General features: G+C 33.8%; 1 protein-coding gene and 1 non-coding gene across 2 annotated transcripts; one reads left to right on the plus strand and one right to left on the minus strand.

Moving 5' to 3' along the window:
- Positions 1-1,007: 1,007 nt before the first annotated feature.
- LOC121942709 lies at positions 1,008-1,198 on the minus strand. The gene has a single exon (XR_006105824.1). It is a non-coding gene; the product is annotated as a U2 spliceosomal RNA (small nuclear RNA).
- A 4,141-nt stretch (positions 1,199-5,339) lies between these two features.
- Positions 5,340-17,267, plus strand: ltv1 (LTV1 ribosome biogenesis factor). Its single transcript, XM_042485217.1, has 11 exons — positions 5,340-5,498; positions 7,036-7,167; positions 7,980-8,171; positions 10,666-10,753; positions 11,351-11,483; positions 11,572-11,800; positions 12,617-12,744; positions 12,862-13,001; positions 14,559-14,611; positions 15,458-15,658; positions 16,933-17,267. Exons 1-11 carry the CDS (start codon positions 5,496-5,498, stop codon positions 17,041-17,043), a joined length of 1,410 nt encoding a protein of 469 aa, XP_042341151.1. The 5' UTR covers positions 5,340-5,495; the 3' UTR covers positions 17,044-17,267.
- Positions 17,268-17,328: the final 61 nt, after the last annotated feature.

The raw sequence follows: 17,328 nt of genomic DNA on the forward strand, positions 1-17,328 counted from the left end.
TAAATGCAGCGGGATGGAAATTTCTACAAAACTTTAATAATTATTTTGTTTTATCACTTATATTTTTTTGTTTAACATACTCAGCGGCAGAAGAAGTACTAATAAGTTAAAGTACCATTACAAAGGTGCAGAAAGGATGAAAAAGTGACAGCGATTTTCTTTGCACAAATTACAAGAAATTGCTAAAAGGTGACAAAAATTGACCTGAAAGTAGGCTAAAAGAGACAGAGAAAATCATTAATAATTGCCAAAACAAAAAAAAAAAATTATTTATAATTATTGTAATTATCTACTCAAAAATGAGATGCAGAATTTAAATTAGATTTTTTAAATCAAGCCAATGTTCACAGTTTTCAAAGGGTTAAGAGGGCCCTTTCATCATAATTTCAGCAGTGGCGCTCCTCAATTAGGGGTTAAATGTTATGTTCTACTTCATATTAAATCTATATACTTTTTTTAGGACAAACTAGCATATTAGAAAGACAACTAAGCACCTAATACAGATACATAACACATCCGAAATGGGTTTTATGTAACTCCAAATGTTAAACTGTACTGGTGTTAGTCAATGCACATCAAATAATTAGTAATATTAACTTTATTATTAATAGGTTATTAAATATTAACTTTCTACCTTTTAACTATTTACCTCCTTTTTTGCTTTTTAACTTACATTTCCACCTTATTACGCAAATAAGGGGGGCTGGCCTATGTGCAATAGGAGTGTTTGCTTTTCGCCTATAAAACAAAGTGGAATTATGACAAAAAACAGGCATTTAAAGAGTTATAATTTTTAAAGTTAATGAATATTTGGTATTTGAGAATACAACTGGTGTTGGTTAAAACTCGCAATGAAAGTAAACAATCCCATATATATATATAATTTTAAAGCCTAACTTAATAAGTGCGTTTTAAGTGCAACACTATAACAAAACATAAACTTCCCAAAGCATTCTCTGCGACATTAACAAATAATAAAACCATCTTGTTTGTTTTTGACATTATCAGGGGGGTGCACCGTTCCTGGAAGTACTGCAATACCAGGTCGATGCGTGGAGTGGACGGAGCAAGCCCCTATTCCATCTCCCTGTTCCAAAAATCAATTTAATATATGGTCCCCGGGTAGGGGACGTATCAGATATTAAACTGATAAGAACAGATACTACACTTGATCTTAGCCAAAAGGCCGAGAAGCGATACCGGACAAACGGCCACGTCAGGGGAGTGATTCCCCGCGGAGTCATCCTCACTGACGGGTCTGCTACACACAGAGTTACAGTTTCTGGATCATCGGTGAAAAACAGAGTAAATCACATCGATGTATGGTCAAAGAAAACGAAACAGAGATCGCTACAAAGTATTTTATCTGAAACAAACAAATGCAACTAACGAGGCTCATTCACGCTTCCGGTGACGTCGTTCGTTATCATCCAATAGGAATTTAAATCGGGGGAAATACATTTTTTACAGTTACAAACAAAACAACTGTTTGTTTTCCTTATTATTCTTAAAACCGAAACGGCTGACCCTGACAGGATCTTCTGTGGGTCTTATTGAGTCTGTGCGACTTTTAGGGAAGCTGGGATTTTTAAGACATCGTGTCTTTGTTTTCAGGAACAAACGGAGCTCTGACGGTCTCTAGTGGACACGAGACGAAACTGCAGTAATTTCAACACCTGCGCCTCTTCCAGCGGTGCTGCACAAATACTGCAACGTTACACAAGTGCTAAAAATATATGTTTTAATGTGATTATCAAAGTATATATTGCTTATGAAAGGAGACAAAACCTAAGCACAGTTTCGAGGTTACTTTATGTGTATGGGGTAAATGGGAAATGTACTTTTTATTTCACTACATTTATCTGACAGATAGTTAATTTGCAGATTAAGATTTTACACACAAAATGACGATCTTCTAAATTATGGCACATTATGTACTGTAAACTAAACTGCAAAGCAGTATAAAGTAGTTTAAATTAGCCTCCCCTTTGAACAGCTGCAATATAAAAATTGCTGCTCACACTTACGCTAATTAGCTATACTAACAACCCCAAAAAATACTATTTTAAACGATATAAACTTATAAGTGAATTATAAACCCACATGCTCTCAAATTTAATTGATGTCCAATGTGTCCAGAATTCAAACTTAAAGAGAAAACAAAGATTTAATTGCAAAGTAGGTTTGTATTTTATTTTTTATATCACAGTCTGGGATATGTCGATGATTTTCAGTAACCTTGATTGTGACAGGTCACCTAGTGGAAATAGCATGTGTTTTCTCCACATGCCAAATGTAGTAAAAATGGCATCACCAGGTGAAAAATAGTTTTAAAATAAGACAAATCCCAAGTAAAAAAAAAAACCCAGACTAAACTAGACCTAAAAATAATACAATGCATATTTTTATGCTTTGGTTGCTGTGGGGTCAACAATTGCAGTTTGAATGGGCTTCAATGGCACTTTTTTGCATACCACAGTGTTAATGTATCAATTTTATTCATACAGAGTATTTCAGAAATATTTTAGAAGTTTAGCGGGAAATTCAAAGATTAATCAAATATACACAATTTACACAATGCACGCCATATGGATGACTACAGCCAAAGTAACTTTAAAAAATGAATAAAACGCCATTAAATGTGGCAAAGTGATCCCCTAAATTAACATAAATTACATTCACAGTAAATTCGGTTGTTTTTGAACAACCACTTTGAGATATTTCGGGGATTGTCGGTTATGTTTTCTCACTGACGGTTTCACCCCTACGAGAACAAACCTATATAATAATGCGAGCAAAAAAGCTGTCATTAAACACAAAATAACTAATAAAAACGCAACTTTTCTGTATATTTTGCATAAATGCGCTTTAAAAATAAAAAAAAACCGAACATTTAACACTGATTTTAGACCGTTGTGTCTTCCCGTCATGCACTGCGCCTTTTAACGGCTGTAGTTCTCTTGGATGACCATTAAGCTAGCACAGAGCCGTTAAATAACTGTATCAACGGCTCCGTGCTCACACTAATAAAACTCATTAATATTGATTATATGATTAAGGTTAATCACCTGCGACTAAACACAACTAATAATGATACAGATACAGACCCATATTATTTAAGATATTTTGTAAAACGAAGGTCGTAGCTCCCTCTGCTGGAGAATAAACACGACAACAGCACGACGTAGTAGCTGCTAGCATTAAAACATAAATAGATATTCAAGTTTAACATGAATACAACCTTTTGTTGACGTTTTTGTCCGTATATTAATGTGAAAGTTTGCTGACAATAGTTAAAGTTTTACTATTTTTTGCTCCAACGCCACAGAAAAACCAGCAGGCAGCGGCTTCATTTACCTTTTAACTGTAGCCTAACGGAAATTAATAACACGGTAATATTGCGTATTCATAACAAAAGTCGATTAAAACAGTCTAATTCCTTAAATTTGGACACGTTTTGATCCTACCTGTGCGGTGAAACTTCGTCAAATACGCACCTGAAAAAAAAAAAAAAAAAAAATCACGGCGTCGACGCATCAAAACCATCAAGACGTCAAACTCCTAAAAAACAAAAAACAGAGCACCTGTCGACACGAGAGGAGTCTGACAGGACCAAAACAGATATAAAGTTGTAAACCAACTCACCTCGAGACGTACGCCAGGTGAATATGTTTAAATAAAGATTTATAAATAGATGAACTCTCTGGCTCGCGCTGCTCGGTCATTTTAAAGATGGGCGTGTTACGCTCACGTGCTCCGCAGCGCCTCCAGTGACTCACTCAGGTACTTCAGGTGTTATGTGACGCAACAGTTCACTCTGTTCATGTTAGTAAATATACAGGTGCATCTTAAAAAAAATGACGACACTGTGAAAAAACATTTCCATGAGAAAGTGAAAATGTAATATGTTCTAGACTCATTACATAAGCTGAAACGTTTCAAACATTTTTATTTTTAATTTTGATAATTATGGCATACAGTTAGAAAACAACTACCAAGAATTGAGTACAGTATATAAATTAATGTACTTTTCAGAAGTTGAACATTTCTGTATTGTAAATCTTTTTTTGAAAAATATTCTATTTCTGATTTTCTAGAGCTATATAAGCCATAATCATCAAAAATAAAACAAAAAAGACTTGAAACTTTAAAAAAAAATTAAAATATTTCAGTTTGCATGTAATGAATGGGCCTATACAATTTATGAACGTTTAACTTTTTGAATTATGTTATTAAGAAAAATAAACTTTTTCACAATGTTCTATTTTTTTATATGCAGCTGTACCAAATAACACTTTTGACATTTTTAAAATTCCTTTTATATGAAAAAAAAGTGTTATTAAATATGGTGATCATGCACTGGCACCACAATTATGAACATACAAGTTGATTACTTATAAAAATTAAATTGGTACAACAAATTTTCAAAATATTTAAAAGGGATATTAAAGTGTTAAGGAAGCATCCCTTTAAAATATTACAGAGAAAGTATCCAGTAAAGCTTCAAGCTGCATTTTATAAATGTAATTTTTGTGGACTTGAAAATGATTTGTCACATTTTTTTTTCCACACCAGAATTTTTTGGGTTTATAGTATATTTAATGTAATGTTATACTCCAGGCAACATAAGACTGAAAATAACAACTTTTTATTATTTTTGGAGAATTTCATGTTCATGTCAACAATATTCTTATGTCACAAATTAAACTAACTTTTCTCCACTTAATTAATGCATGTCAGCAATATAGCACCCTGTTAGCTAATATTAAGAACAAAATGGGCTATTCATACATTGAAATTATTAAATGATAACAAAATGATGCAAAAAAAAAAATCAAGGTGAGTGTTGATTGTAAATGTGATTTTTTTTTTTTTTTGTGGGTTTAAAAAAGAAAAAAGTATTTGTCAGGTATTTTTTTTACACCAGAATGTTTTGGATTTATATCATCACATTTTAGAAAGAAATATTAAACATAAATAACTAAATATTATTATTATTAATGAATACGGTACTTTTATTTATTCATATTTTAATTTATTTTTATATTTTTATTATTCTGTAGTCCGGCAGGTGGCGGTAACGAATTCATAAACTAGCTTTCCATCCGCTGTTGCAGGAGGGCTGTGGACTGTACCAACAATGCATAATTTAAAGAAATATAACCAAAGTCTACAATAACACGAGTTACACCAGCAACACAAACACGTTTCTAAATTTAACATTCAAAACCCATATAAAAGAATCCAAGTCTACCTTAACTTTCCATGTTTAAACATGTTATTATCGTTTATTTACCCCCCCGTTGTTCCCCTCGGTGGTTCTTTCCAGTAATGGCAGCAGCAGCATGCTGAAGAAGAGGCCAGCGTGGATAAACAACAACAGCGCGTTTGTGGATTTAAACGGTTATTTGTTGTTTACAGCTGCCTGAAGTTTCGGGTTTGAGCATCTTTAAACCGGATCAGTTGAAAAGAAAACCGACAGATTTCGTTACAAAATGGTAAGTAGACATTAATAACCCGAGCTAACCTTTTTAGCTAACAGCTAGCGTTAGTGAAGAGCATCAAAAACACACCGTGTTAAAAGAAAATAACGTCGTTTAATAAATACCCGCGTATGTTTTGGTTAAATAATTAAATTTTAAAAGCTGTATCATCATTTCGTTCATGTTTTTGTCAAATTAGATAGATAACTCAGCTGTTTCCCTTTAAACACTGTAAGAAACCTGGTAGAAAATGAAATTAATTCACTTTAACACTACAGATTTATACGAGACTGGCCGTATAACAGTTGGTTTACAAAAACTGTTATTTTACAAGTGTCGGTGTTGTTCATCCGGTTCATTTAAGATGAAAAAAAGGATAAAGTGGTGAGATTTGGGGTTACACATAACTTCATACAAGAATTAGCCCTCAATTAATTATTAATAACGTGAGCAATGGCTTAATATACTCATCATCATAAACAACAACAGCAGCCAGTTTCCTCAACTTCTAAGTGGTTAAGTTTCACATCATAGATAAGATAGAGCTTTATTTATCCTGAGAGAGAGATAACTGTGCAGCATTTGCAATACAAAATATGAAAAAGTGCAAAAACGAGGACTTTAACTTAAAAGAAATACAATAAATAATAGAAAAAATATAATAAGTAATACAAATGAATAAATAATCTAAAGAAAAAAGAATTTGCTGTACAATCATCAAATTCAATTAAATGGTTATTAGGCCTTAAAAGTGATTAAGTAGACTTAGATTTAAAATTGCGTGTGAGGTCTCAGTTGCCTTAAACATTTTATCAAATTTTTATTAAACAAAACGTATTTATTAAAATATTTTTTAATTTATTTTTGTCAAAATAAGTCAAGTTCTTCTGTTCTATTCTTAAAAATCTTAAAATTTTACAAATCTTAAAACTTTCCACTGAACCTCATATTGTCTTTATTTTTTAACTTCCAGTTGGCAAAATGTAGATAAATATAACTAACTTTTAATAACCTTATTTAATAACCACAGAAAACTTACCTCTGCGTGGGGCCACATACATTTTACTCATCTTTATACTTTATACTATTTTTTGTCTAAAAAAATGTTATAATTATCTTAAAAGGTACTTAATAAAAGCATTAAATTTAAGTGTATGATACTTGTAGAAACCCTGTACATACACATCATATGCAATAGTAAAAATGACATTATGGATCATAAATATAAATAGGTTAGTTGATTTTTGGAGTTAATAATACTTGTGTATCATTTGAAATCTGAAGTATAGGTAAGAGAAAGTAGTTAATAAGTATTACATGATTATTTCTATAATACTGCACTTAATGTCTCATTATTGCACTCAGAAAAGCTTAACATTAATTTAAGATCACTGCCGTCTTTCCCTCAGAGTGAAAAGCTGAAATTAGTGTCAGAATATTTACCAGCAGAAACCTCACTGATGATTTCTTAAAATAATGTTGTTTTCAGGAATCAAAGCAAAGACTTTACTGTTGTTTCAGCACCGTTCACTGCTGTGTTTGTGTCCTGCAGCCTCACCGAAAGAAGAAGTCGTTCATTGAGAAGAAGAAGGCGGTGACCTTTCACCTCGTCCACAGGAGTCAGAGGGACCCGCTGGCTGCAGATGAGACGGCCCCACAGCACGTCCTCCTGCCCGCTGCCAAGGTGCAACATCAGCCGTCTTTGTTTTGCATGATTTGTCTTGTGTGTCCCTTCAAAGAAAAGCAACAGAAACTGGTCACAGGTTGCAAACAGTAAAACTTCAAAATACAGCCAAGACTATTGTTTGTCTTAATCACTTAACGAATCACTGGTGTCTGTTTGGGACGGGCTTTTAATGCCTTTCACACAAAACTTAAGCTCAGCAAAGATGGGAAATACAATAAATTATTTATTTAACCTTTTAAACCTTGACAATTTGGCGCTTTTTTTTTTTTTTTTTTTCAAAAACATGGGAAGAAGGTAATGAGCAACAAAAGATGAAACGACCCCAGAATTTAGCTAGAAATATGTGGGGAAAAAAAAGCAAAAAAATTACCTAAAAATCGCCACTCAAAAAAACTTTAAAAATATATAAATAAAAAATAAAAGATAACAAAAAAAAAACACAAAGCAAGAATTTACCTGGGAAAAAAAGCTTAAAAAACAGTGCATGATTTAAGCAGCTAAGTAACATTATCTCCAGCATGTAGCCAACAGCCGGATTTTATTCATCCATAGTAACCATGGTAACCAGACCGGGCCTCTAATTCAGACAGGCCTTTATTTGTCAAAATGTGTCGCCACACCCAGCTAGTGAAAGGGGACTGGGTGTTAAATTGGGGACTACGCTTTTATTTGAAGTTTTATTGTACGTCTGTCAGTTGCAGGAGCAGATTTATTCTGCAGAAACTCTAATTTAACCAAACGAACGGCACAAACACGACAAAATTTTGAAAATATTATTATGGGATTACTGTGTTCTTGCTGTTTCTCAGGCGGATGCAGAGAAGAGGCGAGCGGAGCAGAGGGAGTTCGGCGTTTTTTTCGACGATGACTACGACTACCTGCAGCACCTGAGGGAGGCGTCTGTCCCGTCTGAGCTGGTGGCGGCCGGTCCTTCACGGCGACTGATTAACGTCCGTGATGAAGATGAAGAGAACGAGGAAGACATGGACGGGGCCGTTCCTGTAAGTTGTCCTTTTGACACCCAGATGACGCTATGAAGTCCCTTCTCTTTACTGTCTTTGCATTTTTGCGACAGTGGCATCATGCTGCTCCAGTGTGTGATTTTAGACGGCATGCCAGCACCGCAGAAGCTAAAGAGGCGTGATGGGCGAGACGTTTAACACAAGTGTCGACCTGTTGTGTGACACGTAACATTCACATCATCAGCGCTTTACTAACAATAACAATGGCAACACATGTCAGTAACAATCATTTAGTGTCTCTGTTGATCTCATCCTCTGCTCGGAGGGTTAATAGCTCCAGAATCTCATTGTTTTCCCAATTTTTGGACATTTACAGACACTGTTTTTAAATCTCAAATAACACGTCAGGTGCTTACAAAAGGTGCGAAGCACAAGATTGTAATCTACTTCACAAAGATGATATACAAAGTGAAGAGAAAAAATAACAACGACAATGCGAGGGCTTTTTTTGAATATCGTGTATAATGTTAACAAGTTTGACATAAAAAACAAACTGCAGGAGAAATATATCTGACTCAGAAATAGTTTCTGTCGCTCTGATGCCCGCAGAGAGAACTATAGCAGTAGAAATAAGCATATAACACCAGTATATAAAATATAAATACAGTAAGAGCAAACTATTGGCACAGTATGTAAATTTTAGATATTTTTAAAAAGTATGTAAATAAATATGCTCAATAAAACTGCATATGCAGAGTATCAACTAGCAAGAAAATTAAAAATGTGCAAATTACAAACGTGTGCAAAGCTACAGTAACAACAATGAATACATAAGAAAGAATAGCAATAAGAATAGATACATATATATACACAAAATATACAACGTGTAACATGTTAAATATGGCTTATAATCAAGAGTTAAAGAATATTGCACATTTGAGTAATTGCACAGCGGGGTGTTGCCTGGTTTCACTTACAGATATTTGGATTCATGAATATAAAATGTTCCAAAAATGCAGATATTGTTAACGAGAAAGTCATATTTGTCCATAACTAGTTCATAAGCCACCTTCGTAGTACAAGAAACTCCGGTTTTAGAGTCAAAATACTTCATTAATACACTAATTTCCGTTCGTGGTGCAGCACCTCCTATGCAAAAAAACACACTGTAAGAGCCAAAAACACTCAAAAAAATAAATAAAATAAACTCTTACACAAGTGAAACATCATAACTATAAACCATATAGATATACACAAACGCACAAATGCCATTATTGTTTACATACGTGAAACACGTCAGTAAAACAGTGACGTTACCGATGTCAATTACGTCAGCAGCTATTTTTAGCATAAACGCGTCGACAGCGAAACATTTTAATACATTTAAATTGTCAGTTTTAAACACACAAAAACAATAAAAAAACATATTAAAAAACACGGTACCTTGTTTCCGCTCCGCCGGGCGCTTAATTCAGCGTGAAACACTTTGATTTTTGACAACAAACATTTCGGACTTTTCCCGCCAGTGTCCTCAAACATTTGTGCCGTCATATCCTGTTTCCGCCGAGAGGACTTCAAAATAAAGGTCAAGCTAGCTCGAAACAGGAAATAGGATTACCAAAATCAAATGTTACGTTTTTTTTTTTTTTTAATTTGATCATTTAAAAATATATACACAGTACGTTTTATATATATATATATATATATATATATATATAATATATATATATATATATATGTATTAAGTATATAATTCGTTTGAAGTTGTTTCAGATATATTACTAAAGTGATATTTATTCTGTTTTTTTAAAACACATTTTTAATAATTTTTTTTAAGTTATAAAGAACATTGCACAGGTATTTAACTCGTTTTAAAACATTGAAAAGGTATCATTTTAGTAACATATCTGAAACAATTTCAAATATATATATTTTTTTTAAAAACATAAAATAAAAACTGACACCGATAATTCTGATTATTTGAGAGGTCTTTATAGCTATTTTGTTTGTTTTTATCTTACAAACAGAGTCAATGATATATTGTAATATATTGTAAAATGAAACCAATTCAGTTCGAAAGCATTTTAACCTCTGAAACCTGAAAAAGTTGGTTTAATTCTTTCAAAACACAGAAAAACATAATGAGCAATTTGGCAAGAAATATCCAGCCAGCTGCAAAACAAAAAAAGTTTAAATGACATGGAAGTGATAAAAATGAGAGAAAAACGTTCAGAAAACTACTATATTTCCATTTCTTTTAGTTATATATATTTCACATGAAAGAAAAAAGAAAAGAATAATTTTATTAAGAAAGCAAATTTATTGGCACTTTCTTGAGGTTATTTTCATGTTTCTTTTTTCTTTACATTTTTCCTTTCTCTATTTTCCAGTAATTTTTTCATACGTCTTGTAGATTTGTTGCTACAGTATACCTTGAAACCAGTTTATCGAGTTACTGTAAAAAAAAAAAAAAAAATAAAAAAATAGAATAAAAATAGGCTCTGTATTGATTCACCTTTCTTTCGTTGATCAGGCCGCAACCATCAAGCTTCCCTCGTCAGTGTTCGCCTCGGAGTTTGAAGAGGAGGTGGGACTCCTGAACAAAGCCGCTCCGATCTCAGGTAAGCGGCAGCTCGGCCAGAAATGTCTTGCAAATTGCAAATTGCAAAAAAAAAAAAAAAAAAAAAAAGGATAAAAATAAATAATAAATAATAGGTAATAAGGAAATGGTCTGATAAAAATAAAAAAATACATATATAATGAAAAATATTTGGATTTACAAAAGTTAATAATAATATTAAGTTTAGATAAAAATCAGGGAAAAAATGTCCAGAAAATGACATTTATAATTCTCTGAATAATATATATAAAACTTTGTTACGGAACAAAGAAAAAAAATTATTTTTTTCATTTGTAGCATTTTTTTTTTTGCTTATTTTCTCGTAACATTTTTGCAATTTTTTTTTGCAATGTTTTTGTCAATTTCTAGTTAATGCTACATTTTTGAAAAAGAGCATACCAATTTGCTCAAGTTTCAAAGGGTTAAACATGTAAAACTATGCTTTAACTGTATTTCATGATAAAAACTGGACATATTTACAGTTTCGTTACATTTTTACGTCTTGCTGCTGTTTGTCGTCCCCAACGTGTGAAGCTGTCAAAGCAGCCGACAGGTTTGTGTCTTCTTCCTCCTCATTGTCCCGCGTGTCTCCCCTCAGGACCTCGGCTGGACATGGACCCCGACATCGTGGCCGCTCTCGACGAAGACTTTGACTACGACGACCCCGATAACCTGCTGGACGATGACTTCATCGTCAAAGCAAACACTGCGAGCGGAGCGCAGGACGCAGAGTAAGACAGGAAATATGAATACGTGATTTCCTTAAATCAGCTTTTGAAAAGTGGTGACTTGAGTTTTGTGGCGATTTGTGGTTTCCAGAGGTGACGAAGATGAAGATGATGATGATGATGAGTGGGAGGACACAGACTCTGAGGGCGACTTTGACTCTGAGGGCGGGTTTTCGGGCGATGAGGACATGGACGGCCGCGCTCGAGAGTTTCTGTTTATGGACGAGGAGACGAAGAGTCGGTTCACAGAGTACTCGATGACGTCGTCGGTGATGAGGAGGAACGAGCAGCTCACCCTGCTGGACGACCGCTTCGAAAAGGTGAACGCTTTTATTAAAAACACATTTTCATAAAGAGACGGCGACGGAGTGTAACTAAGTACATTTACTCAAATACTGGAGTATTCATGTTTTATGCAGCATTATATTTCTCCTCCAAATCATCTCAGAGGAAAATTTTTTACTGCGTTTGTCTGACGGAGAACATTTTAAAAACGTGTGCGTCGTGTGACTGCAGGGAATTAACGTTACATTATAGAACGTTTAAAGAATAGTTTTTAAAACTAGTGAAACAAAATAAACTTTGTCATTCAAGACTGGACGAGTGAAGGCTGCACAGTAGAGCGAACCTGTGTTTACTTTTGATTTATTTAAATGTATGTAATTTGAATTAAATTGTATTTAATTATTCAAAGTGCTTTAGAATAGAATAGAAATACTTTATTAATCCCGTGAAGGAATTTTTTTTTTATTATGGCAGCAAATAAGAGCAGAAACTGAATAAAATACTCTTAAAAGGCAAAATAATGCAATTTTTTAATACAAAGGAAGGCACTTAACATAGAGTAAATTAGAATAAAGTAGTATAATAATAATAACATTATTAATAATAATAAAGATATGTACAGAGAACAAACAAATAAAAAAAAAACAAAAAGAGCAAGAAAAAAACACTTAAATGCATGATGACAGCTTTTCACGATGACAAAATTGACGGCTGAAACTGAGGGACGCTTTTAAAAACACTCTGAGTGTTAAAGAAGCAAAACGCTTTGTAGGCGCTGTCACGTGTGTTTTTCCTCGTCATCTTTCTGTCCTCCGTCTTTCGATTTCACCCTCAGACTGTTGTTGTTTCAGTTTTACGAGCAGTTCGATGACGATGAGATCGGCGCTCTGGACAACGCAGAGCTGGAGGGCTTCATCCAGCCGGACAGCGCTCGCCTGGAGGAAGTTATCAAAGACTATTTCATACAGAAAGAGAAAGAGTGAGCACATTTAAAATGTTTTTGATCTGATTCAGTATTTTTTTTTGAGACGGTACGTTTTATTAAATGTATGAGATCTTTGTTGCTTTAAATCACCCGAACGTGTTTGTGGTTTAGATCCCTGAGGCCTGAAGATTTGGGTCCGAAAGAGCTTCCCGTCCTAAAGGAGGAGGACGAAGACGATGAGGAGGAAGAGGAGATGGAGACCGTCGTTATCGAGGCTCCCGAAGAGAAGTGGGACTGTGAAACCATCATCAGTGAGTTTAAATTTCACGGCAAACGTTTCACTCATCCGACAGTCTCGTCATCAGCGAAGAAACGCAGCGGAAATCTTCCTTTAGTGGCATTTTTGACTTATGATGGATAACAAACCCACACAAAATTAAAAGTTAGTTTGTATTTATATTTATTTTTGGATTTTTGGAGATCTGCTTTGTTTGCCGGCTTTTCCAGATGTTAGTTAGTTTAAGGTCAAATCTGTAGGATTAATGGCAATATATTTATAAGTTTATTGTATTTATAAGTTTTATTTTTATAAGTTTATTATATTTATATTTATATTTATATTTATATTTATATTTATATTTATATTTATATTTTTATATTTATGGAGATTTACTTTGTTTGCCGTCTTTTCCAGATTAAATTTATTAGTAGGTCCAGTGTGTAAGATTAATGGGAATATATTTATAAGTTTATTGTATTTATAAGTTTTGTATTTATATGTTTATTACAATTTTATTATAATTGTATTATATTTATATTTATGGAGATTTACTTATTTATTTGCCGTCTTTTGCAGATTTAAGTTATTGATAGGTCCAGTGTTAAGGGGATATATTTTTAGGTTTATTGTATTTATAAGTTTTATTTTTATAAGTTTATTATATTTATATTTATATTTATATTTATATTTATATTTATATTTATATTTATATTTATATTTATGGAGATTTACTTTGTTTGCCGTCTTTTCCAGATGTCAGTTATTAGGGGAAGATATTTGCAGAAATGGAATATAATCACTGTGTTTTCTTATGCAGCTGAAAATAAGAGTCGTTGTGTTCGTTTATATTTACAGAGGGAGCAGGTCCAAACAACAACATTTTGTGATTAATAACACAATCATAGATGTGACGTTTCTGAACAGTAGCAGCGAGGATTGTCGTGTTTTTTTAAGCTGAGGCGACTCTCGCTCAGTGAAGAAGCTCCTCACTTTCAGTTTCTTGACTTTCAAAGTGAACCTGAGATCAGGTGTGTTTCCCGTGTTGGCTGAGACCTGTGAGTGTGTCACCGGGAGCCAAAGGTTAAAATCTGTTTCACGTCAGCGCAGTAAAGTTTATTTGGTCAGCGGACAATCTTAAAATGTCACACGCGATCTTGTATAAATGAGTAATAGCAGAGTGAAATATATATTGAACGTTTTGATTTCTCGAGTTTTAAACGTTTAAAAATACTGTGCTGAGGTTTTGTTTGGTGAGAAATGAGTCATGTAATTCTTCAACATCTGCTTTCATTTTCACGGTAAACTGAAAGTTACTGGAAATTGGAATTCCCTTTTTTTCATTTGGCATTTAAATCTATTTTTTAAGATTAAGAGTCGGCGTGGTTTTCTCTTTACACAAAATCTTTGATAGATGTGATTTATTTTTTTAAGCTCAGATGATTCGGAAAAAAACTCTTTTAGGTGCTAAAAGGACATAAATTACAGTAGTTTAATGTTTGGTATTTCATGGTAAAAGTGTGTGAACAGATGTAGAGTTATAAATTCTGGAGATTTTCTGTCTAATTTTGATGTTTCATGTTTTCTTCAGGCACATATTCAAACATTTACAACAGACCCAAAATCATCCAAGAGCCACCAAAGGTATGACAGCATCTCTTTTGTGATATTTTTACCTGCTTTTTTATGTGATATATGTGTAAAATAATAGTAGATCAGACAAACGTCCACGAGTCTCCAGCATAAAGATATATTCGGTAAAAAATATTTCAAATATTCTCGTGCATGACACAACAGATGTCTTGACTGATGACCAATCAGATTTATAAGTTATGAAATACGATTATTTAAGACGGCACATGTAACTTCTTAAGTTTTGATTTTATTTGCGTTTATGTTCAGAGTTTTGGAATATTGTGAAATTTAAACATGAACGTCGTACATTGTAAAGTAGCATAAGGTACATATTTTTATATTTCTAAATTCTTACAGACTCAGCATATTTTACATAAATATTATAAATATAAATTATTATAAATATTTTTATTTTAAATTTCTTCAAATGCACACATTATTTTTTTTTTCATATATTTTTAAAAATTGTTTTGTTTTTTTTTTTCCATTTCCATGCTTATTTCTACTATAATTCTCAAAGCTTTACATGGACTAGAACGTACGTGGTCTCGGCTCATTAAGTATTTCTGATTCTGATTATAAAATAGAAATTCACAATTAAAATGTGCAAAATAAGGCACAAGGTGGATTTTCTTTTTTTTGTAATGTAGTTTAGAAAAAATGTAATTAAAATAAAATAAATAATTAATGATTCTATAAGATGAAGAGAATAAAACGTGCAAAATATTGACTAAAGAATGTGCAAATATTCACAATATAAAGACAAAAAAAGTTGGATTTTTACGTTAATGTTCTGTGTTTTGTTCGGCCCAAAATGAGCTTTTAATCAACCCCTCTGTGTTTTTTTGTCCTCAGACAAAACCGATCCGTGTGTCCCAAAAGACGGGCATCCCGCTGGACGTCCTCCCCGCCAAAGGTCTGACCGCCAAGCAGGCGGAGCGCATGACGAGGATCAACGACTCGGACCTGCCTCGAGTCTCCACTCAGCAGCGCAGCAAAGACGAGAGCAAAGAGGAGAGGAAGGCGAGGAAACAGGCCATCAAGGACGAGCGCAAGGTGAGACAGAGAGAGGCCGAGACTGAATAAATATGCAATAATGAGGCTAATCCGATAAGAAAACCTCATATTTATCTGTATTTAATGTTACGTGTCTGATTCATGGGCATTAACTCTAGAGGCTGGTCACTCTGTTTTTACTCTGCGAACAACACGGACTCAAATATTTACCCAAAGAAGGGCGTATTGCAATTAATCTTGTAGCTCGTCATGACAAGAAAAGGCGTGAAAACCATGACTAACCACGGAGGGAAAGATGTTAAGGATTGAAGGGTTAGTTCAGGCTTTTTTGAAGTGGGGTTTTTAAGAGCAGCAGAAAAACGTACTTTAGTCCCTTAAAGAGTCAGTCAATAATCAAGTCATTATTGGTTTCAGTGTGTGCTTTAAATATTTTTAAATGTCAATGTCAAGCAGCCCGTTCTGATGGGGAAGCTGCGTGTCTACCACTGCCACGACCAGTTTTTTTTCTCTTAGTTAGTTATTTTTTTAAAGAAATAATAACCTAAAAAAATTCAGAAATATTAGTCTAAAAAAAATTCAGTTGGTTTAAAAAAAAAAAAAAAATATGTCAAATAGCTCTTTCCAAGGGGAAAGCAGCTTGTTGCCTAAATTGTTTCTTTCTTTGGTTAAATTAAAAAAAAAGATTGGTAAATTTTATTTTATTATTTTTAAAGACAAACAGCCATTTCCGTTGGGGAAGCTGTTTGTCTACAAGTGTCTCAATCGGGTAATTTTTTTAATAAAAAAAAAAAAAAATTCAATTGGTCATTTATTTTTATTTATTTTTTATTATTTTAATTTTAATGTCTATTTTTTGATTGGTTAATTTAAATTTTTTTTTTTTTTTTTTTAACGTCAAACAGCCTTTTCTGTCTGGGAGCCGAAGCCGTCTGTCTTTGGAGCCAAACGCCTTTAACAAAAATAATTTTAGCTGGCTGAACACAGGAGTGCTGGTCTCCCGCTGCCTCAGTGAGTTTGCTGTGTTACTGTGTGACTTTAGTGAATCTAAATTAAGCGTTTAATACCAAACTCAAGGTAACACAATAACAATAACAGATGTAGGGAACAACAGACCAGCAGCTCCTGTGTTCAAGGAGGATCGAATTACAGTTTCAGTCACGGGAGTTTGGCGGCTTGGACGAGAGCAAAGATAACCGCTTCACTTACTAAAATAAACACACACTGCTGTCCGCATAAAGCTGAAGCAGAGAAAATATTGTAAATAAAGCGTACGCTGCATTTTGTTGTAATTCTCCCTCTGTGTGCTTGGACAGGAGCGGCGGATGGAGAAGAAAGCCAACAAGATGGCGTTCAAGGAGGAGAAAGTGCGACAGGAGAAGCAGATGTTGAACTTGAAAACAAACATTCAAGGCCTGAAGCTTTAGTGGCTTTAGTCGCCCGCATAGACTTTTATTTACCCGGCGTCACCAGCAGACACGCTGCTTTTCACGTCTGACAGACAAACCCAAACAGCAGGACGGACGCGGCGCCGAGAGGCTCCTCAAATCATCAGGAGAAAAAGTTTAACTCGACTCTAACCCTTTGAAACCTGGATGGACGACAGTTTTCTTGTGCTGCGTTCAGATAAATGCTTTTTACAAGCAGTTTAACCCTTTGAAACCTGAGCAAAAATGTTTATTTTCTTTCAGAAAGATGGAGGAAAGGCAGTG

The sequence above is a fragment of the Plectropomus leopardus genome, chromosome 4 (assembly GCF_008729295.1).
Source record: "Plectropomus leopardus isolate mb chromosome 4, YSFRI_Pleo_2.0, whole genome shotgun sequence".
NCBI classification, from domain to species: Eukaryota; Metazoa; Chordata; class Actinopteri; order Perciformes; family Serranidae; genus Plectropomus; species Plectropomus leopardus.

Coding starts and splice junctions, on each gene's coding strand:
- ltv1 (XM_042485217.1), top strand. Junction 11,484..11,571: donor AGCGGAGCGCAGGACGCAGA/GTAAGACAGGAA, acceptor TGTGGTTTCCAG/AGGTGACGAAGATGAAGATG. Junction 11,801..12,616: donor TGGACGACCGCTTCGAAAAG/GTGAACGCTTTT, acceptor TTGTTGTTTCAG/TTTTACGAGCAGTTCGATGA.